Source organism: Tachysurus vachellii, chromosome 14, assembly GCF_030014155.1.
Source record: "Tachysurus vachellii isolate PV-2020 chromosome 14, HZAU_Pvac_v1, whole genome shotgun sequence".
Classification (NCBI taxonomy): domain Eukaryota; kingdom Metazoa; phylum Chordata; class Actinopteri; order Siluriformes; family Bagridae; genus Tachysurus; species Tachysurus vachellii.
The window spans coordinates 16,606,181-16,624,397 of NC_083473.1; the positions used below are offsets into that span (position 1 = coordinate 16,606,181).

The 18,217-nt window shown below is 40.4% G+C and overlaps 1 protein-coding gene across 4 annotated transcripts in view; it reads left to right on the forward strand.

Moving 5' to 3' along the window:
* Positions 1-18,217, forward strand: part of syt7a (synaptotagmin VIIa) — a 108,469-nt gene that overhangs the window by 70,766 nt on the left and 19,486 nt on the right. For 2 of the 4 annotated variants that reach the window (XM_060887294.1, XM_060887293.1), the window contains 3 exons: positions 2,471-2,641; positions 7,044-7,439; positions 12,506-12,622. In XM_060887294.1, coding sequence (XP_060743277.1) covers positions 2,471-2,641; positions 7,044-7,439; positions 12,506-12,622 — 684 coding nt within the window. Of the gene's footprint in view, positions 1-2,470; positions 2,642-5,917; positions 7,440-12,505; positions 12,623-18,217 lie in introns of those variants that run through there. The other 2 variants (XM_060887291.1, XM_060887292.1) reach the window with 2 other exon arrangements.

Sequence of the window (18,217 nt, forward strand, 5' to 3'; positions counted from 1 at the left end):
TGTACAAGCCTGCAGGTTAGTGCTGCATCATCTTACTTTGCTAAGTCGATGACAGGAGAGGAGTTGTGTGGAACTGCCCCTTGCTCCCTACAGCCCTGCCATGCTTTCCTGGCCCATAAACTCTAGCCTCCGCCCCTCTTCCCCATGGGGTGTTACCATGGAGACGGACAACCCTCTAATGTATGAGTTTATATTGACAGATCTACCTATTAGCACGTTGTCTGTTTATTTCTGTTCTGTTTTCCCTTCCCTTCCTATAACTCATCCCCGCTGAGGGTTGACCGTTACAGTGATGTGGTAATGGTGTGTCACGGCTCCTCCTCTCCTGCTCTGGCTCTCCCATGGCCGCTTCCCTGGCCTTGTTCCCTCACCTTTGTCTTGTTTGGGGTGTGTGTGCGGTGTGTATGTGTGTATATAAAAATCTTGTGGTCTTGCTTGTGCTTAGTTAGAAACCGTTACCTATTTCTTAGTTTCTTGTTGACCCCTGTTGCTATGTTTTGTGGTTTTGACTTAGCTAACTAGTTCCTGGTTTCTGGTCACTCAAAGTGTGTTGCTTCAAAGTGCAGTCCTTGTTAACTCCAGCTTTGTGACATGGAGGTGAACCCACACCTGCTTAATTCAGTCCAGACTCCCTTCGCTTCCTAAACATCTGACTATGCCGAAGGAGCTTTTAAGTTGCAGGGGCCTAACAGTGCACACTTCAGTAGCATCTGTCTGTCAGAACCTCCTCAGTGGCTTTTAGGGGAACAAGCAAGAGAAAGGTTTTAGATGGAGAGAGCTGTCAGGAATGGAAATGAAGGAAACGTGACTGTTGTGGGAGCTACTGTCTCTCTGCTTTAACATGGCCTTCTATGAACATGGGCTGGTTGGATTAAAAAGGTGTGGGGAGAATCTGGACTAGAGTGTGAGAGCTGCAGATTTCAGCGAAACCAAATCTGATTTATTGATTTATTTTGAGTAAATAAAATATAAAACACCTTAAAAAAAATGTCATGTGGAACATTTTACCCTTCAGACTGATTTGGCTCCTGTAGGCTTTTTTTTCTTACTGTAAGGCAGTGAGGTTTTGGTTTGAAAGGAAATGTGTCTGTCTGTGTGCAAGTCACTATTACTCATCCCATTTTGCGTTATCGTTCAGCGTCAGCTTTATACGGTTCTTTATTTATCTTACGTTACATCATAGGTCTTTAAGCTCATGATGAATCCGATGCACCCCGGTGGCCGCAGTGTCGCTTGCTAATGTAAGGAGTTTATGATGTTAAAGCTCTTAAGATCCCCGTGATGCTTGCTTTCATTTTTAAATATATTTATTTTTCTAAATTGAAATTTCAGTAAAAGTGCTTTGAGCTGGTTTTGCTCTGCTCTGCAGCTGCCACTCTCATTTGTTCATAACCTCGTAATTGTACTTGCTATTGTAGTGTTGCTGCTGTTTGTGGGGAGATGTTGCGTCGTTTCTGTGCAGTTGATGAAAAGGGTACCCCTCCTGGTGCCTAGTGATGCTTGTATGACTAATAACCGATTGCAGATATGTTCAGCTCAAAGTTTTTTCTTACCTGTGTAACGAATGTTTTGTTTAAGTTGATGAAATTAGGATTTTATGACTCTCACTATAACACAAAGACTGATGTGGTGTGTCTAAACAGAAGCATGTCTTCAGCATCACCAGGGGGTGCTGTAGTGCTAGGTTTTCCATCAACTTAGTTGACATGAATGTCATTCCCTGTAATATTCACCAAAGCACATTACACACCACATTGGTGCATTAGCAAGAAAGATTATCACACGTGTCACACAACAAAATGCCGTTGTTTTTAGACTCGACGACATCAGACTCAGCGAGGCCATCTACTGACCAGGCTGAGCTGTTTGACGGTTTCACTAATGGCACAAACTACTAGAAGATCCTCGCGTTTGCCAGCCATAGCATCATTAACTCCAGACACTGTTAAAATAACACCGCGCTATCAAATCCACAGAGAGCTGCTCTTCTATCACCTGACTAGAAATCCACTAGAACAGTAATGTAGTAAGTTTATAGTGAGGCAGGAATCCACAGCAATCAGGCTGTAGCTATAGGCAAGTGATGCTCTGAAATGAGCAGCTGCTTAAAAAAAAGAAAAAAACCCAGTAGTAATTCGCATGGTTCCCCTGGTGCTTCCAGGCTTTCAGCACACATTGCATGGACTGGAGATCTAATCAGTGATGGATACTTTTAGTCTTCACACTCAAATTTGGCCAGCTGTCATCTCCGGCCCACTCTCCACCTACTCGCCTCACCTACTGCACCCTTTCTCATCACCCACCTGTTTGCACAAATGCACTCTCAGCCAGTAGATAGTGTAAAGTTTTCCTATCGTCAAGCACTTTAATTTACTGTATCCTTTCTCTATATCCCCTTTTTCTTTCTCTGTTTTACTGTTCTTTCTCTATGTCTTGATCTCTCTCGTCATCCCCCCAAAATCATCCCCAGTGGTGCAGTCCCTGGGGGGCAGAAGGGGTCTCTTGGTGGCCGTGGGGGGGATGGCGGGGGTCCCTCACGCAGTGACAGCGTGAAGAGCATGATGATGGGAGCCAGCAAAGCCAGCAGGTGGCAGATGGCGCAGGCAGGCCGAACGCAGTCCGAGGATCTGAAGAACGTCAAGTGAGTCGAAAAAGAAAGCTGCTGGGGGATGAGAAGGAGCACAGAGTAAATGGGATACAGGAGATTACAGGAGTTTAACAGTGGGAGGTAAAGAGTTGGGATAAAAAATGGGGAGTATTAGGATGGGCTTTAATGCTTTGGTTTAAGCACAGAGACAGAAAATAAAGAGAGAGGCAAGAGTGCAAAAGGGTGCAAGGGGGTGGTGGCTTGAATGGGTAGCTCAGGCCCACAAACACTGTTTAATAGGCCTGTGTATGTGTGTGTGTGTCCATGTAAACGGACGATTTGGGTTGCACCGTGCTCTAATAACAGAAGACACATTACCAAACTGACTCACTGTTCCACCACACGCACATATAAGGGGCTCAATATCAGGCTGTAATGTAACAAAACAGTGTGATTACAACTATTCTGATCTCATTCACAAAGCCTGCCAACAACCTCAGCTCTTATAATGGCCTGCTTATTTCATTATTCTTGCTTTAAAGGAGCAACATTTAGCCTTTCGGCTCTTTCAACTGACTGCTATTAGTCCTACACAGCGGAGCACTTGATTGGCTTGCTGCTTGATGCTCATGAGGCTTCAACCTCATTTTAGCCTACTAATGACTTTTCAGCCTGCTGTGATTTTTCTCATTATATGTATACAGCTAGTGAAAGGTGTTTTATTGGTATTAATATTGGGATGTTACCTTTGTGTTTTCTCAGCTTAATCTCTATCCACTGCATCATTAGTGTGTGTGTGATTACCAGAGACTGTTTTCCTGTACTAATTCTGTCTATTAACATTTAAAATACACATCTCTATATAGTGATCTGGTGCACTGGGAAGCATCCTGAGTTCAGGTGTGGAATTTTCCAGGTTCCCAGTATCTCCTTCCACATTTACAAATCATCCTTTTAGGTGAAATGCAGACTAAAATGTGTTCTTACTGTATGTCTAAAAAGACTATGTAGAGGTGTGTGTATGGTGTCCTGAGATGGACTGGAGTACCATTCTAGGTGTATTCCCATCTCACTGCCACTGTTTCCCAGGGTAGGCTTTGGATCCACCGCAACCCTAACCAGGATACAACAGTGGAAGTCCATAACTACACATCTGTGACCCTTTAAAGATGTATATGATGAGACATTATGAGATCATATATGAGAAAAAAATCTCTTAACCTTTGGACAATGAAGCCCTTTATAGATTATTAGATTATATATTTATAGGTTTGTAGCCTGAATAATAATATATATATGTGTGTGTGTGTGTGTGTGTGTGTGTGTGTGTATATATATATATTTATATTTTTTATTTTTTATATTTATTATTTATATATATATATATATATATATATATATATATATATATATATATATATTTTTATATATATATAAAAATTAAATCTTAGTATGAGAGAGTTTTATATTATCTTTTTTAGAACATGATTTTAAGAAACATGCATAAGAGGGGCAATAAGAGCATGTTAATTGCTTAATAAGGCTTATTTAGATGCTTGTAAAAGGATTAATCACTGTGTATTAGCTAATTATTATTCATTCCGGCTTGTATTGAATGAGAGTATGGAAGGATACCAATGCAGGTAAGGAAGATTCCAGTGGATACAGCAAACAGTTCCAATACCAGTACAAAGTCAAGAAACAGATACAGGTAAGGTGACTCAAGAGGTCAAGGCAAATCACGCATCACAAAGCAAAACCGGGCAAAGAATTCTGGAAAATAAAGGTTTTGTACGGAGTTTATAAAGGTTTTGTACAGAGTGCAACTGATTTGAAAAACTTCACAATGAATGAACTGAAAGAAGGTCCAGCGACGGTGAGTGCATGGACATAGAAAACAGGTTTGTGTGATCAGTGGGATGGTGACTGTTAGCAGGGATGTGTGCGAATGTTCTGGGAAGTGCAGTCCCATGAGGCCATATTTGTAGGCCGCTTTGCATGTTGGGAGATGGAGTCTGCAGACCTGAAAACTAAACTTCTGCTGAGAAAATTTTGCAAAATGAATTAGGGACTAAAAAGTAATACACTTTCAGTATCTAAAATACATAATTAATAATTAAGATCAATAAAATATAATGTTATTAATAAAATGTCCAATAAACCATTTGTATTTGTAATTGTATTGATTGTAATGTTATTTAGGGATGTAGTAGAATCTGAATCTGTTGAATCAACTGTATAAAACGAATTAAGAATTTAAAAAGACTTTAGACTAAAATTCTTTTTATAGGTTAATTTAATATTTTTGTCCTTTTATTGCTAATCACACCTACATTAATATGCAGTAGCTGGAGACTGAGCCGGAGACTTTGCAGTGAACAGGTGATTTAGTAAATGAATTAAACCTGAAGGAGTTTGTGAGAGGACAGGATGAATAAGCAGAACAGGTTTCTGCAGTAGAACAATGCCAAAGGTTTCAATTCTTGAGCATCGTATTGAACGGCAGCAGAAGCAGGGAGAGAGAATATTTTTGCACTGGTTATGTATAGACTTGCAACCGATGACGTCTGAGCTGTAGGTGTCACACACCAGGTGCTTAATTTAAGTTCGTTTCTCACCCCCATCTCGCACCTCCTCTCTTCTGGCACCTAACTCCCTCCTTCATGCGTTCCCTTCATTGCACTTGTCTCTGGTCTTGCTGTGCACACACACTCCTCCCCTCCTCCGTTCAATCTCTCTCTCTCTCTCTCTCTCTCTCTCTCTCGCTCACTCTCTCTCTCTTTCTCTCTCTCTCTCTCTCTTTCTCTCTTTCTCTCTCTCTCTCTCTCTCTCTCTCTCTCTCTCTCTCTCTTTCTCTTTATCCCTCTCCATCCTCTTCACTCTGTAATTGGATTCTATTTTCAGGCAGCTATATGTGTCTGTCTCTTGTGTTTGTGTCTCACACTCCATTTTTCTATTCTCTCTCCCTCTCTCTCTCTGTATCTCTCTCTCTCTCTCTCTCTCCCTCTCTCTCTCCCTCTCTCTCCCTCTCTCTCTCTCTCTCTCTCTCTCTCTCTCTCCCTCTCTCTCTCTCTCATTCCCTCTCTCTTTTTCTCTCTTGACTGTTCTTGTATTGCCTTGCATTGTGTCACTACTTGTCACCATTTGACAGCCTAGTAGCTTCCTGTACAGAATGCATTTCTGAAAAAAAAAAGTGTTTATTCAGTGTTTATTTTCAGCTGGATGCAGCTGGTTGCTCAGCTGTCCAGCAGTTTGGTGTGCAGCAGGCTGTTTGGCCTCCGACCATGTCGGAGACTGCCTCTTGTCAGATTTTTAATGCTTAATTGAAGTTTGAAGTTGTGCTCCAGTAAGTTTGACACAGTTTTTGAACAGCTGCTGATGGAGAACAGAGAGAAAATAGTGACAGGGGGAGGTGAGTAAGAAAGAATGACGTCTCCACAAAGAAAGATTAGAAAGGCGATTGGTTGGTGTAGAATTTTTGAGGACTGAAGTAGTATATAAGACATGGGCCAGATGAAAGACAGAGAGACGTGAAGTGATAGAAAGAAGAAAGAAGGACATGTTTTTGGATTTGCTATGTAAAGGACTTAGAGAAGAAAAGAGAAGAAAAGATGGGCGTTCCTCATCAAGCTAAAAAGCAGTCACCTGGAAGAGCCAGCAGTGGTCGCTTGGTGCCACACACACCTCGACAGACACTCTCAGGGCAGACGCGACATACTCCACGTGCCGCTCAGCCTCGGTCGGCGACGCCCCGGAAGCAGGTCGCACACACCTTGCAGGGACACACACACAGTCATGCGCACTTGCACTCACACTTGCACCGCTCGCTGTCTGCTCAAGGTGTTCCGACTCGGCCCGGGAACGGACACACACACATGCATAGTTACACACACCTGTCGGCTCACGCTGACCAAGGTGGCTGTAACCTCTTCTGCTACCTGTGTTACTGTGCCTACTGCCTTGGCCTGATGGTCCTTTCATTCTGTCTTCTTCTCTTCCTCTCTCCTCCTTCACCTCGCTCTCACTCTCACCCTGCATCTCCTCAACCTCCCTCCACCTCCCCCCACCCTGATGAGTTCATTTCAATGCCTTTGTCCTCCTTATCATCATTTGCTGTTTCTTTCTGCCCTCATCCATCTCTGAACTTCTCCTCCTCCAACCTCTCTACCTTCTTTCCTTTCACTCCTCTTCTGTCCTCCACTGGCTCTCTTCCAAATGATTTTCTGTTCAATCTCACCTCTCCTCTCCCTCCATGCCCCTCCACTCAATCCCACACTTCACATGGTGCTTCCACTTCATCCCCCAACTTCCAACATGACTCTTCATCCTCCTCTTCTTCATCACGACCCTTTATGCTGGTCCCACCTTCTCTGCTGCTCCTGCCCCGCCCATCTCTGTGTCGTGCTCACCCTTCCTCTTCTCGCACACTCCCATCTTTCCTGCTTTGCCCAATCAGTTTCACAGACCCTGCCCTCTCATCTCTGGAGCAAATCCCCTTGGCGGGCGCCATGCCCCGCCCCAAGACACTGCTGAGGCAGCAAAGCCTCCAGCAGCCTCTCATCCAACCTCCAGCCTCAGGCCTTGGTGACCGTTCAGCCATCTCACAGAGCTTGGGTCAGCTCCATCCTCAACCTGGAGGAGGGGCAGGGCCGGGTGGAGGGGGAGGAGCAACATCCACAGCTCAGCATAGAGGAACAGGAACTCGAGGTACTAGAGGCAGCACAGCAGGGGGCGGAGCTGCACGCTATAGGTCAGGAGGCACAGGGAGTCGGGTCTTGAGGGGAAACCCCGGCAGCTGGGATTACATGATGAGCCAGATCAAGAACCGTGGCCTGGATGTCAAGTCTTTCCTGTGAGTCTCTTACTGTCTGGGCTTTTCCCAGGCATGACCGTGTCACCATGTTTGCTTAGATCACAGCTCCTTGACTGCTTTAAATCTAAATGGGAACCGAGAAATTTCTGATCTCAGAGTAGGAAAAATCCATTTAAACCTTCCTCCAACTTAAAATTGGTCACTCTTAAAGTTTCTCAAAAGCTTTTGCTTCTTTAATCCTGTGACTCTGTATCCATGCACACATAGTAGTATGTTTTAAGCCATTAAGCCAAGTCTCTGTGTATGGTATCATCAAAGGGGTAACAGGGTTATTGGAAGGTTAATTAATTTAGTACATGAATTTTAATAACTGTTTTGTTTATTAATAATAAATTCTCATTATTCTACTCTAAATTATTTTGAAGAACTAAACAAAGAACTTGATTACTTTGCACAGAAGCCAAACAACACCAACCTAGTCTGATAAATCATGTTTTCTGATCTTTAACACGTCTGTTTGAATGCTCTGAGGTGGAAAGTTCTCAGGTGAAAACTTGTGAAAGATATATAATCCCACAGAGCAGACAGCATGGAGATGGAGAAAGCTCAAGGTCTGGGTCTATACACTAAGACCATTTGGAATATATTTCCTGAATATATTTAATGCAAAACCTGATTTTCACTTCAACTCTAAGACATTTTATGACATTGAGCAGTTTTATTCGTCCTCCTCTTCTCACCTCTTAGACCAGGAGTGTGTCTGTCTCGTCTCTCCATCTGTCTGACTCTTGGGATCTGCATGAAGCTCTATTTTGACCTGGTGAATATTGCTCCCATCCTTCATATCCATCCTTCTGGTCAACATTAACCTTTATTCCTGAGATATTATATTATATGTATAATGCTGGAATATGGTTCTCATGCTCTTAGACTCTGTGGTATTAGTGTGCGTTCATGTGTGGCAAACTTGGTACAGTATAAGTATGAATCTATTAAATTCAGTTTATAATAATATTTATTTTCCACCTTGTGTTGTTCTTTTAAAGTTGGCTTATTCCTGGTCACATTTTAATTTCTTGATGGGCTTTGCTCTCAGAAGGCTGAGGAAAAAACCAACCAACCATAATTTAGCTTTGAGGAAGAGGCATGAGAGAGAGAGAGAGAGAGAGAGAGAGAGAGAGAGCGCATATACTGCCAAGGTCAAGCCCATAAGCTTTTAATCATCCTGAGGGATCTGTATTAATATTCTGGACTTTTTTGCTGTCTTTCAATACACTGTAGGAAATTATATTTGAGGATGAATAGAATGTAGTGTTTAACATTCTATAAACTATATACTTTCAATAATATTTTAAGATCCTTCAATCGCAATCTTGTATAATGCTATCATAATCAAATATATTGCTCTAAATGATTTTTTTAAGCCTTATGTCACGGTTAAAGCCGTATTAGCTTAAACATTGGTTAAACATCATACTGTACATTGCCAGCAGATCCAAAAAACATTTATGGTTCACCACATATTATAATAAATAACAGAATTTGTGACAGTTTTCCAGGGGACATGGTGGCTTCGCAATTTTACTCACACCTCCATGGGTGGGGGTTTCATTCTCGCTTTTACCCTTTGTGTGTGGAGTTTGCATCTTCTCCCCATGTTTTGGGTTCTCTGGTTTCATCCCTCGATCCAAGAAGATACAGTGTATACTGATTGGTATCTCCAGTTGGACGCTAATTGTGTCCCGTAAGGGGTTGGAACCCTGTCCAGAGTGTCCCGTATTTTGTACTGCAAATCCCCTGGGATAGACTCCAAGCTCCCAGTGACCCTGTGTAAAAGATGGATGAATGTATAGATAGATAGATGATGTATTCCATGACATTTTGTAGAAGTCTCAATCTATTTAACTCCAAACAGACTCCACTCTTTTCTCTGTTCCATTCCCCCAACATATGGTCATGTTTTGACATAGTTAATTGAATTATTATGGATTTTTGCTTTGGAATGAGGGCAGTATTTCAGAGTAGGGCTGTAATTTGCACTGCATATTTAAATAGCGCAGAGATAAGATAAATGAGCGAGTGCCTTCACACAGCTAGGCAAATGGTTTTTATAACATGGGTAGCATTTAAAGGCATTAATGCATTTATTCTGATGTGAAAGGCATGGTTTTCATCAATAAGTGTTAAAGACAGGAGAGCAGAACCGCATTTAGACCATATTTAATGTTCTGCAGCATTAGCTTGAAATGTGGTGCAATATCTTGCCATCGCCTCATTGCACTTGGTTGATGGATGTGTGAGGGATTTTTTAAGCGTTGATGATGTATCTAACGATTCGAAATAACTTAGGTCTTAGGTTTTTGTGAACTCTGTGCTGTTCAGCTGTTGTTTTTTGGGGAGAGGGCCTCCAAGTGTGTTCGAAATTAGGAATGGGAAATTAGCACTTTCCTCAAATTAGGATCAGCTTCCCTGTGACCTAGCATGAGCAGAGGTTTCAGAAGATATTTCAGAGGATCACTTGGTAGTGTTCACCCTCCCCGGTTGATAGATATCAAAGTATTAAGAAGAGCTAGCTTGTGGGTGAGAATCTGAAGTTAGGGATGAAAAATATAAAAAACTGCTGCCTGATTAAATTCTGATTCCAAGAAGAGACTGAACCCTTTCATACCAAGCATCCACATTTAAAAAAAAAATTATTTTAAATTGTCAGTGAGATAAATCACATCCAAATCACTTGAAAGCCTGATTTTAGAGACTATTTGCTACAATAATAATAATAATAATAATAATAATAATAATAATAATAAATATAAATATTTTAGACCTGAATTTGTATATATATATATACTGAAAGGTTAATGGAATTCTTTGCCTTTATTAATGTTTCTTAAATATTCATATTAATTCATGTTTTGCTTTAGACATTATTATTCATTCATTCATTAATTACTTTATTGATTACTTTAATCAATCATGTAACACGTAAAATATTCGCATTCACAACAGCTCAAGTCTTTCTTTTTTTCTTTTTTTTTTTACTGTAATCACTCAGGTGTTACTGAAAAACTCCTAATGATTATGAATGACTCATTTATATGTCTTTAGGGGTTTAAAGGTAAATGACGTCTCTAATGTATGCTTTTCTTTTCTTTTCTTTTCTTTTCTTTTCTCCAAAATACTGTTTTTGTATATCTACATATGCATGTATGTATAGGATATTACACAATGGGTGTGTGTGTTTGCATGTGTGCGTCCATGTGCGTTACTGTGCGTGTTACAATGTGTGTTACTGTGTTTGTTTTGGTTATCTGTATGTCAGATGTAGGGGTTAAGCTCCTAGCTGCAGGCTCATGTTAAGCCCGACACATTGATCTTCTGTCTGCAGCCTCATTACACCCACAATAGATAGTAACTGCAGGCAGAGAGAGAGCGAGAGAGAGAAAGAGAGAGAGAGAGAGAGAAATATCTTGGACTTTCCTCAAAATGTATGCACATTTACATAATTGTAAAATTTGGAATATTAGTGCTGCATTTATAATAATAGTGAACCTGCAAGAACTACATGTTACTGGTACATTACTGGTAATATGTCTATTAATAGAACACAACTGACAATACATATTTGACAACAATTGCCCCTCGACAGAAGATTGATCATGTGCATTATGTGTAGGTGGCATTTTTAATGCTGGCTGCTAGAAAGAGAGCAGCTCATTTATTTTACAATTTTTTCCTCTCCACAGTAAAGCGTAGCTGTCTAAACAAGGAGGAGACTCGCTTTCACAACCTGTTTGGGAAACTGACACAGAGAGAGACAGAGACAGAGAGAGAACGAGACAAACACGGATTATTGAGGGTTCTTGCTCTGTAATCAGTGTGAAGTGTTGGCATTGTTAACAGCCTATTAGAACAGTCTGTCTATCTGTACTGAGACTAAAAACTCCCAGTGCTGGTTTGTCTACACTTTTTGTCCATGCTGTGTCTGTGTGTGTGTGTGGTTGTGTCTTGTCTTGTGTGTGTGCATGCGGGTGTTTCTGTGTGATTGTATGATGTGTTTCTGGCTCCTTCTAAGGAACCTGTCACTTTTTTAAGGGCATTATGATATGGAAGGTAAAAATAGGCAGTGAGTGTCAAAAAAGGAGGGATGCCCAGGAGAGCGTGAGCCAGACATGAAAATAGACAGATGGTTTTTTTAGAGAGACAGAATGCAATTTACAAAGGGAAGAGAGTGTCAGAGAGAGAGAGAGAGAGAGAGAGAGAGAGAGAGAGAGAGGAGGGATAAATGTCATAAGGAGGGCTTAAATGTTTGGGAGGTGAGTGGGCTTATGTTCAGAAAGTAGAGAGTGAGCGAGCCACAGGCACAAATAATGGAAAACGTGGAAAAGCTGTTAAAAAGGTGAGATGGCAGGGATTTGAAGAGGGCGAGCTCAGCAGAGTGGCAGTTGGAAGAAATTGGAAGAAATTAAGGATCGAAAAAAAGGATGCAGGAAAACTTAAAAAATGGTAATGAGGGTAGAAAACGTGATGGCCCAGAAAACAGTGGTAAACCCTAGGCACCTTGGTCTGGCCTGACTCTCAAATAGAAACAATTAGTCCAGATCTTTCTAATGATGCACAATTAAATCTGAAACCTACTGGGGGATAGGGGGTTGGGTGGGCAAGATTGAGAGAAGGAGACAGCAATAAAGTGATGGAAGGGTTGGTAAAACAGGGGATATGTGAGGCAAAGATGTGTGCATGTGTACTGGGGCTCTGTTTAAAGGATCTGTGAAATACACAGCTGCTTGATTGCACTAAACATTACATTAAGGACCACTGAAGGATGGGACGTAATATCCAATTAGAGCTTGATATCTGTACACAGGGACCTTGGAATGTATTGGCACAGTCGCAGATTAGTGTTATTTTGGCTCAAACGATCCAAAAACAGATTCTGTGCTGTTACTTTTGGATTCTTGATGTACTGTAGCCCTGTAGAGATCTCAGCCGTGCTGTTTTGCTGGCTATCATACTGCTTCTTTTCATAATCTTTATATTTCCTGTTTCTCTCCAAACAACCTCCCTCTACTATTTCTCCTGTCTTCTTACGTTTACCTGGGGTGAAGGGAAGGGAAGATGGTGGTTCTCTCTCTGACGATTGGATTGGCTGAGCAGGATGATTTTGCCAATCTACCTGACCTACAGGAGGTACCACCCAGTCAAGAAACCCCTGCTGACAAGAGGTACTGGCTTGTGTTGGTGTGTGTGTGTGTTTGTGTGTGTGAGAGAGAGAGAGCATGTGAGTATGTACATGTGCATTTGTGCATGTGGTACTTTTTGGAATGTAACAATGAGAAATGTGATTTGGATGGTGGATTGTGCGTGGGTGTGCAAGATGGCAAATTATACGAAAGGCTTTACCTTTCAGTGAGTTTGTGTTGTACAGAGTATACTAGATACATTTTGAACGTAGGAAATATCATTTTGGCAACAGAGAGGCTTTCACATGCACTTAACCAACCCACACTGTATTGCATGAAACCAGTGGCTTCCTGCATCATTAAAGGTGCTACATGTACTGTACAATTATTCAGGAACTGGACCAACTTTTACAAAAGAAATGATTAAGGTTAGAAATGTAATGAGCAAGTCAGAAAACACAGCACAAGATCACGGAAATGATCTTACAGTATATACAGACCAGATATACTGTATCCTTGGTATTTTTTGATTCCATGGAAAAGAAAATAACTTGAATGTGTGATAGAAAAGAAATTAATACAATCTTAAGTTGGATGTTTGAGTCCAATCAAAACGTCCAATCAAATCCTCTTTACTGTGCACTGACATATTTATAATGATTAAAATGTTTTGTTTTTCAATGATTAGCTGGCTGGTATTAGTTAAAGCAGGCATGTTTGCAGGCTTGTGCTTCTAGATCTTGTAAATTAGCCCAAGATTGACCTAAATTCACTCAGACTGGTTGATGAAACTCGTGGCAATGTGACAAGATTTAGCTGCGCAGTCTGTTATTTTTTTTTTTGTTCAGTCCGCATGGCCTTCACTTCATTACCTCCACAAGAGCTATCACCATTCTAACTTTAGAAACAACAGGAGCCTTAATGAAAAAATCTGATACTGTGACATAATACTGAAGTATTTGTGGTGTGGTTAGGGATTATGATTATTATCACAAGTTGTGTGCCACTCTGATCTCACATGGTGACTTTGATAGGAAAGTTGTTGGCTTCCTGGTCAGAAGGTTATGAGTTTGAGTACCAAGACCACTAACTTACCACTGCTGCCATTAAGTAAGGCCCTAACCCTCAATTACTCAGTAGTTTAAATAAGATATATCTTTGTGCTCTGGTTATGGGCATCTGCCGAATGCTAGCACAGTTACAATGATGTTTAATTTGGGGAAAAAACTCAAACATCTTCTTTTCTCACTCAGCATTTTTCAGTGATTGTCAGCACTATATTATAAAGAGCTTTATACAGTAGCAGAGACAGAAACTCTGTATGGCTAGTTAGTGATCTACAACATTTTGAGGATGATAGCACTGATATTGATATTAACCAGAATGTTTAGCTTTTTTTTACTAGTACACTGGAATTCAATATGGACTTATGGTACATTTTAAATCAGTATAAAGAACAAATGATGTTCTGGCTGTTCTAAAATGAATCAGGACGCTGTTGGCTTTCAGTGTGAGATGTGTGTTTTTCCTTCTCTTGATAACCCTAACTGAATTTTAGTGGTTGAAGATCAAAATGAGCAATGGCAATGATCAACATGAACACAACAAAAAAATTAGAAAACAACATTTTTGCTTTTGAGTAGGAGTTAATTTGCTGAACCCTCTGTGTTTGAGCAGAGTGTACAGGTTTGAGAGCTAAGAGACTAAAGTATTAAAGTGCTGCTGCATCTGACTTTTTATGTAGCGATGAAGTAAAAGCTAAACATCTGAGAAGAGCAACCGATTTCACCTAAAATACATCATATCATATTTTAAATGAAAAAAAAATTCAAATCTGAAATGAAGATGGCATAATTATACAGATTAATACACATGCTGTTGAGGATGGAGATTTCCTGTAATATCACACTACTCTAACCGTTCCATTAAATGTGCTTTTATTTCTGAGCAAGAAAATGGGAAATATTACTTTGAACATTTCTAGATAATCAGCGTGCATACATGTAGCACCGTTGGGTAACAAAATCTGCTAACAGCCTTGCTCTCTCAAGCGTTATCATCTCTCTCTTTCGTTCTCTGCTCTTTTCCTTGGGTGACTTGTTAGGAAGAAACTCATTTAAGAGAACAAACAAGTAAAAGTGAGCAAGTCTAGTATCTTAGTGACTGCCTCATTTTTAAGGATGGTGTACGGCTCTGTCATTTAATAGCTATCTAGCTCATTAATCATTCTAATGAAATCTTCACCTGAGGCACATGGGGCTTCACAGACACCACCGGTTGCTGTGTGGGCCACAGCTCATCCACTGAGGGATTTGGCTTTGTTTTTCACACCAGCACACTTAAAGCCATCACGCTCTTTAGCATTCATCCTGTGCAAGTCGGCTCTTTTGTATTTATTTATTTATAAATAAATTTGGTTTGCTTTACTCTCCAACACTTTTATCTCCCCTCCCTCACCTTCACTCCTGCTACGACTCCTCTGTGTTAGTTTTTTATGCTAATTCTGGATTTTGTTTCTCTTTCATGCTCCTTTTATTCTTTTGCCTCATTATTTTACTGCTACATCCCCTTGTTCTTCTGGTGTGCTTGCACGTGTGTGTGCGTGTGTGTGTGCGTGTGTGTGTTTTGGAACAAGGTGTGCAGGCACGTACAATATGTGTGCATTTAAACTGAAGACTCAGTGAGAGGTCTCATTATTCAACCGCATGCCAGCCACTTACATAAGCATTCATCTATTAAAAAAAAGCATTTTTCAGTAACCTAGACAACAACAACCAAAAACGCACGTGTGTTAGACAATGAGCTGATGTTTCTAATCAGCTCTCTTTGCTAGCAGTATTAATAGTTTCTCAGCGTGTTTATCTGGCATGATTGTTGGTGGTTGTTTTATTTGGAGTGCTTATGAATCTTCTTCCCCGTCTCTGTCCGTAACAGCTGCGATGCGTTTTAGTTTGCTGATTTACAGTGTTTGGGCAATTTGCTGAACGAGAGTGCATTAGAGGACTGACATTAGTGCGTACGTCTAAGAATAACGCACATGTCTCTCTCAGAAAAGTCGTAAGCCACCTGAACCTGTGTGTGATTTAGTGAACCGCTTTAGATGTTAATATTCCTCCTGTAACCTTACCCACTTAAGATGACAAGAGAACACCATCAATATTAAATACACACAGCACTCTCATTGTCTTCTACAAACCCATAAAACAGCAGTCTATTCTGTTGGTTTCATCAGCTTTTCATTGCAATTTTCTGGACAAAATGTTCTAGAGAAATGTTCAGCTAAGGAACGCACATTTTCACAGACACATGATTCTTATGCTAGGAGTGCTGTCTGGCAGATCAGAGGGAAAAGCCGAAAAGAATCTCTCTTTATGGAAAGTTTCTTTACGGTTGGCAAAACTGCAGGCCGGTCGCCTCTGCTATTCTAGTAATCATCACCCAGAGCGCTTGAATAATCTAGTGGCCGTTCTGCATTAGAATAATATCACCGTTATGATAATATGGTATGAAATAGAGTGTATAATGGGAAGCAATTTTATCATCTAACAGACAGAATCAATAACACACACACACACACACACACACACACACACACACGCACACACACAGATAAATGTTTTTCTATCTTTCTGATGACCTTCCATTGACATAATGATTAGTGTTGCTAGTGAATTCTATAAACCAAACAGCAGCCTTAACCTTAACTAAAAGGAAACCTTTTTTTTTTTTTTTTTTTTTGACACTATCCTGATATTGTGGGCTAATCTTCTCCCAAAAAAGGCTAAAAGTGCACACACACGCACACACACACACACACACACACGCGCACACACACAGACATTTTTGTATGCATCTTTGACACCAATCCATATCTACTAAGTTGATAATTATGACCAGTGTGTTTGAAGTTGTGTTCTGTGGCCTGTAGTAATTTAGGCTGAGGTAAAGTCTCATTTAAGAGACCTGTCTAATTAGAAACTACTAACCACTGAGAGAAAGGGGGAGGGAGAGAGAGAGAGAGAGAGAGAGAGAGAGAGAGCTATTATACTAAATTGCATATAAACAAAATTACTGTTCAGATCATAACAGTGAAGATCATTTAGCTGCTCAAGACAATACAACAGGAATTCACTCATGTACAGAGAGCTTTAGCCGTTTTTGCGGTTTGCTTTGGTCAGTACTACATGGGATCCGGGCAGAAACACCCACAGTGATGGTGGTATTTAGACTGAATGGCTGCAGTAGGGAACACACTCAGCAAGGCTTTTTCAGTCAGCACTCATGTAAGACTGAGGGGATCAGGATTCTCAGTAGCTTTAGCAGGATTAAGTTATGCATTACATGATTACATTTATTGATTTTGCACAGAATTACATGTAGAGCGGTGTGTATTGCAGTACAGAATCTCAAGAGGAAACCAGACATCAGAAATGACAGTTATACATGAAATTTTTAATATAAAAACAACAAGAGAAACGGTGACTGGGTCATGCTTTTGTATTTGTTGTCTGTTTTGTATTGTTGCATGTTTAGGATCGATTATCTCAAATCCCATGTTGTGTCATATATAACAAAAATGATTACAATGGATGAGTTTGTGTCTGTGACCCACCCTTGTGAATAGGAATATGAAACAGATTAGGCGAAGAGCAGAAAGCCTTGTTCAGATGGCTTTATATCCAATTAACCAGTTTCAGTTCACTTAGCTGAAAGGGCTTGATCACAAGATTCGAGTTTCAAGATGAAATGAGTTTTGCAATATGAAGACAAACACTCCATGACCCCCATACTAGGGGCCCATTCTAAACTCAGGTGATGCTGTACGTTTAGAGATGCCTTTCTTTTTAAACTGTTGTAAAGACTAGTTACTACATTCTTCCTGTCAGTTTCAATTAGTCTGTCTATTCGACCTTTGACCTCTGTCATTAAAATGGTGTGTCAACTCACAATACCCACATTCTCTAGTGTAAAATCAACAATGCTGCCACGCTAGTCAAGGTCACTAAGGTCATTTTTCCCTTCAATCTGATGCTCTGATTTTCTCTGCTCTGAAGGACTTCCTAATAAATTGTTCACTCTCCTGTATGTATACTGTATAATTCAGCTTATACATCTTTATCCATATCTAAATATACTTCATGAACACATAACCAGCAAGTATTAGATAAGGGCCAGAATAAGCCTTTATAACATACTTTCAGTGTCAGATTGAGTCATGTTTCCTTTACTATCCTAGACACTGAACACCATGAGCACTGTGTCTGTTCCACAGAACTGAAATAGGGTACAGCTTTCCTGCCTACGTCTGTCTCCTGGTGCATGCAGGACTATGATATTTTGGGTACATTTTATTATATATGTGTTGTTAAAGCTGTCTCTGCAGATATCTTAGCACTGTCTCTTACTGAGAATCAAACATCATGACTCCGCCCTCGCAGAAAGATCTTTAAATGTAGTCGAGAGTCAGACTCAAAACAAGTGTAGAGATGAACTCAGACTCTATGAGCTAACGCAGTTATCACACCCAGTTAGTTTAAGGTTTATACCACAGTTAGACAACTTTTATATATAATTATATAAAACATTATATATCATTTTTTTTATTTGGTTTAGTTTCATGTTATCCCGCCTTTCTAA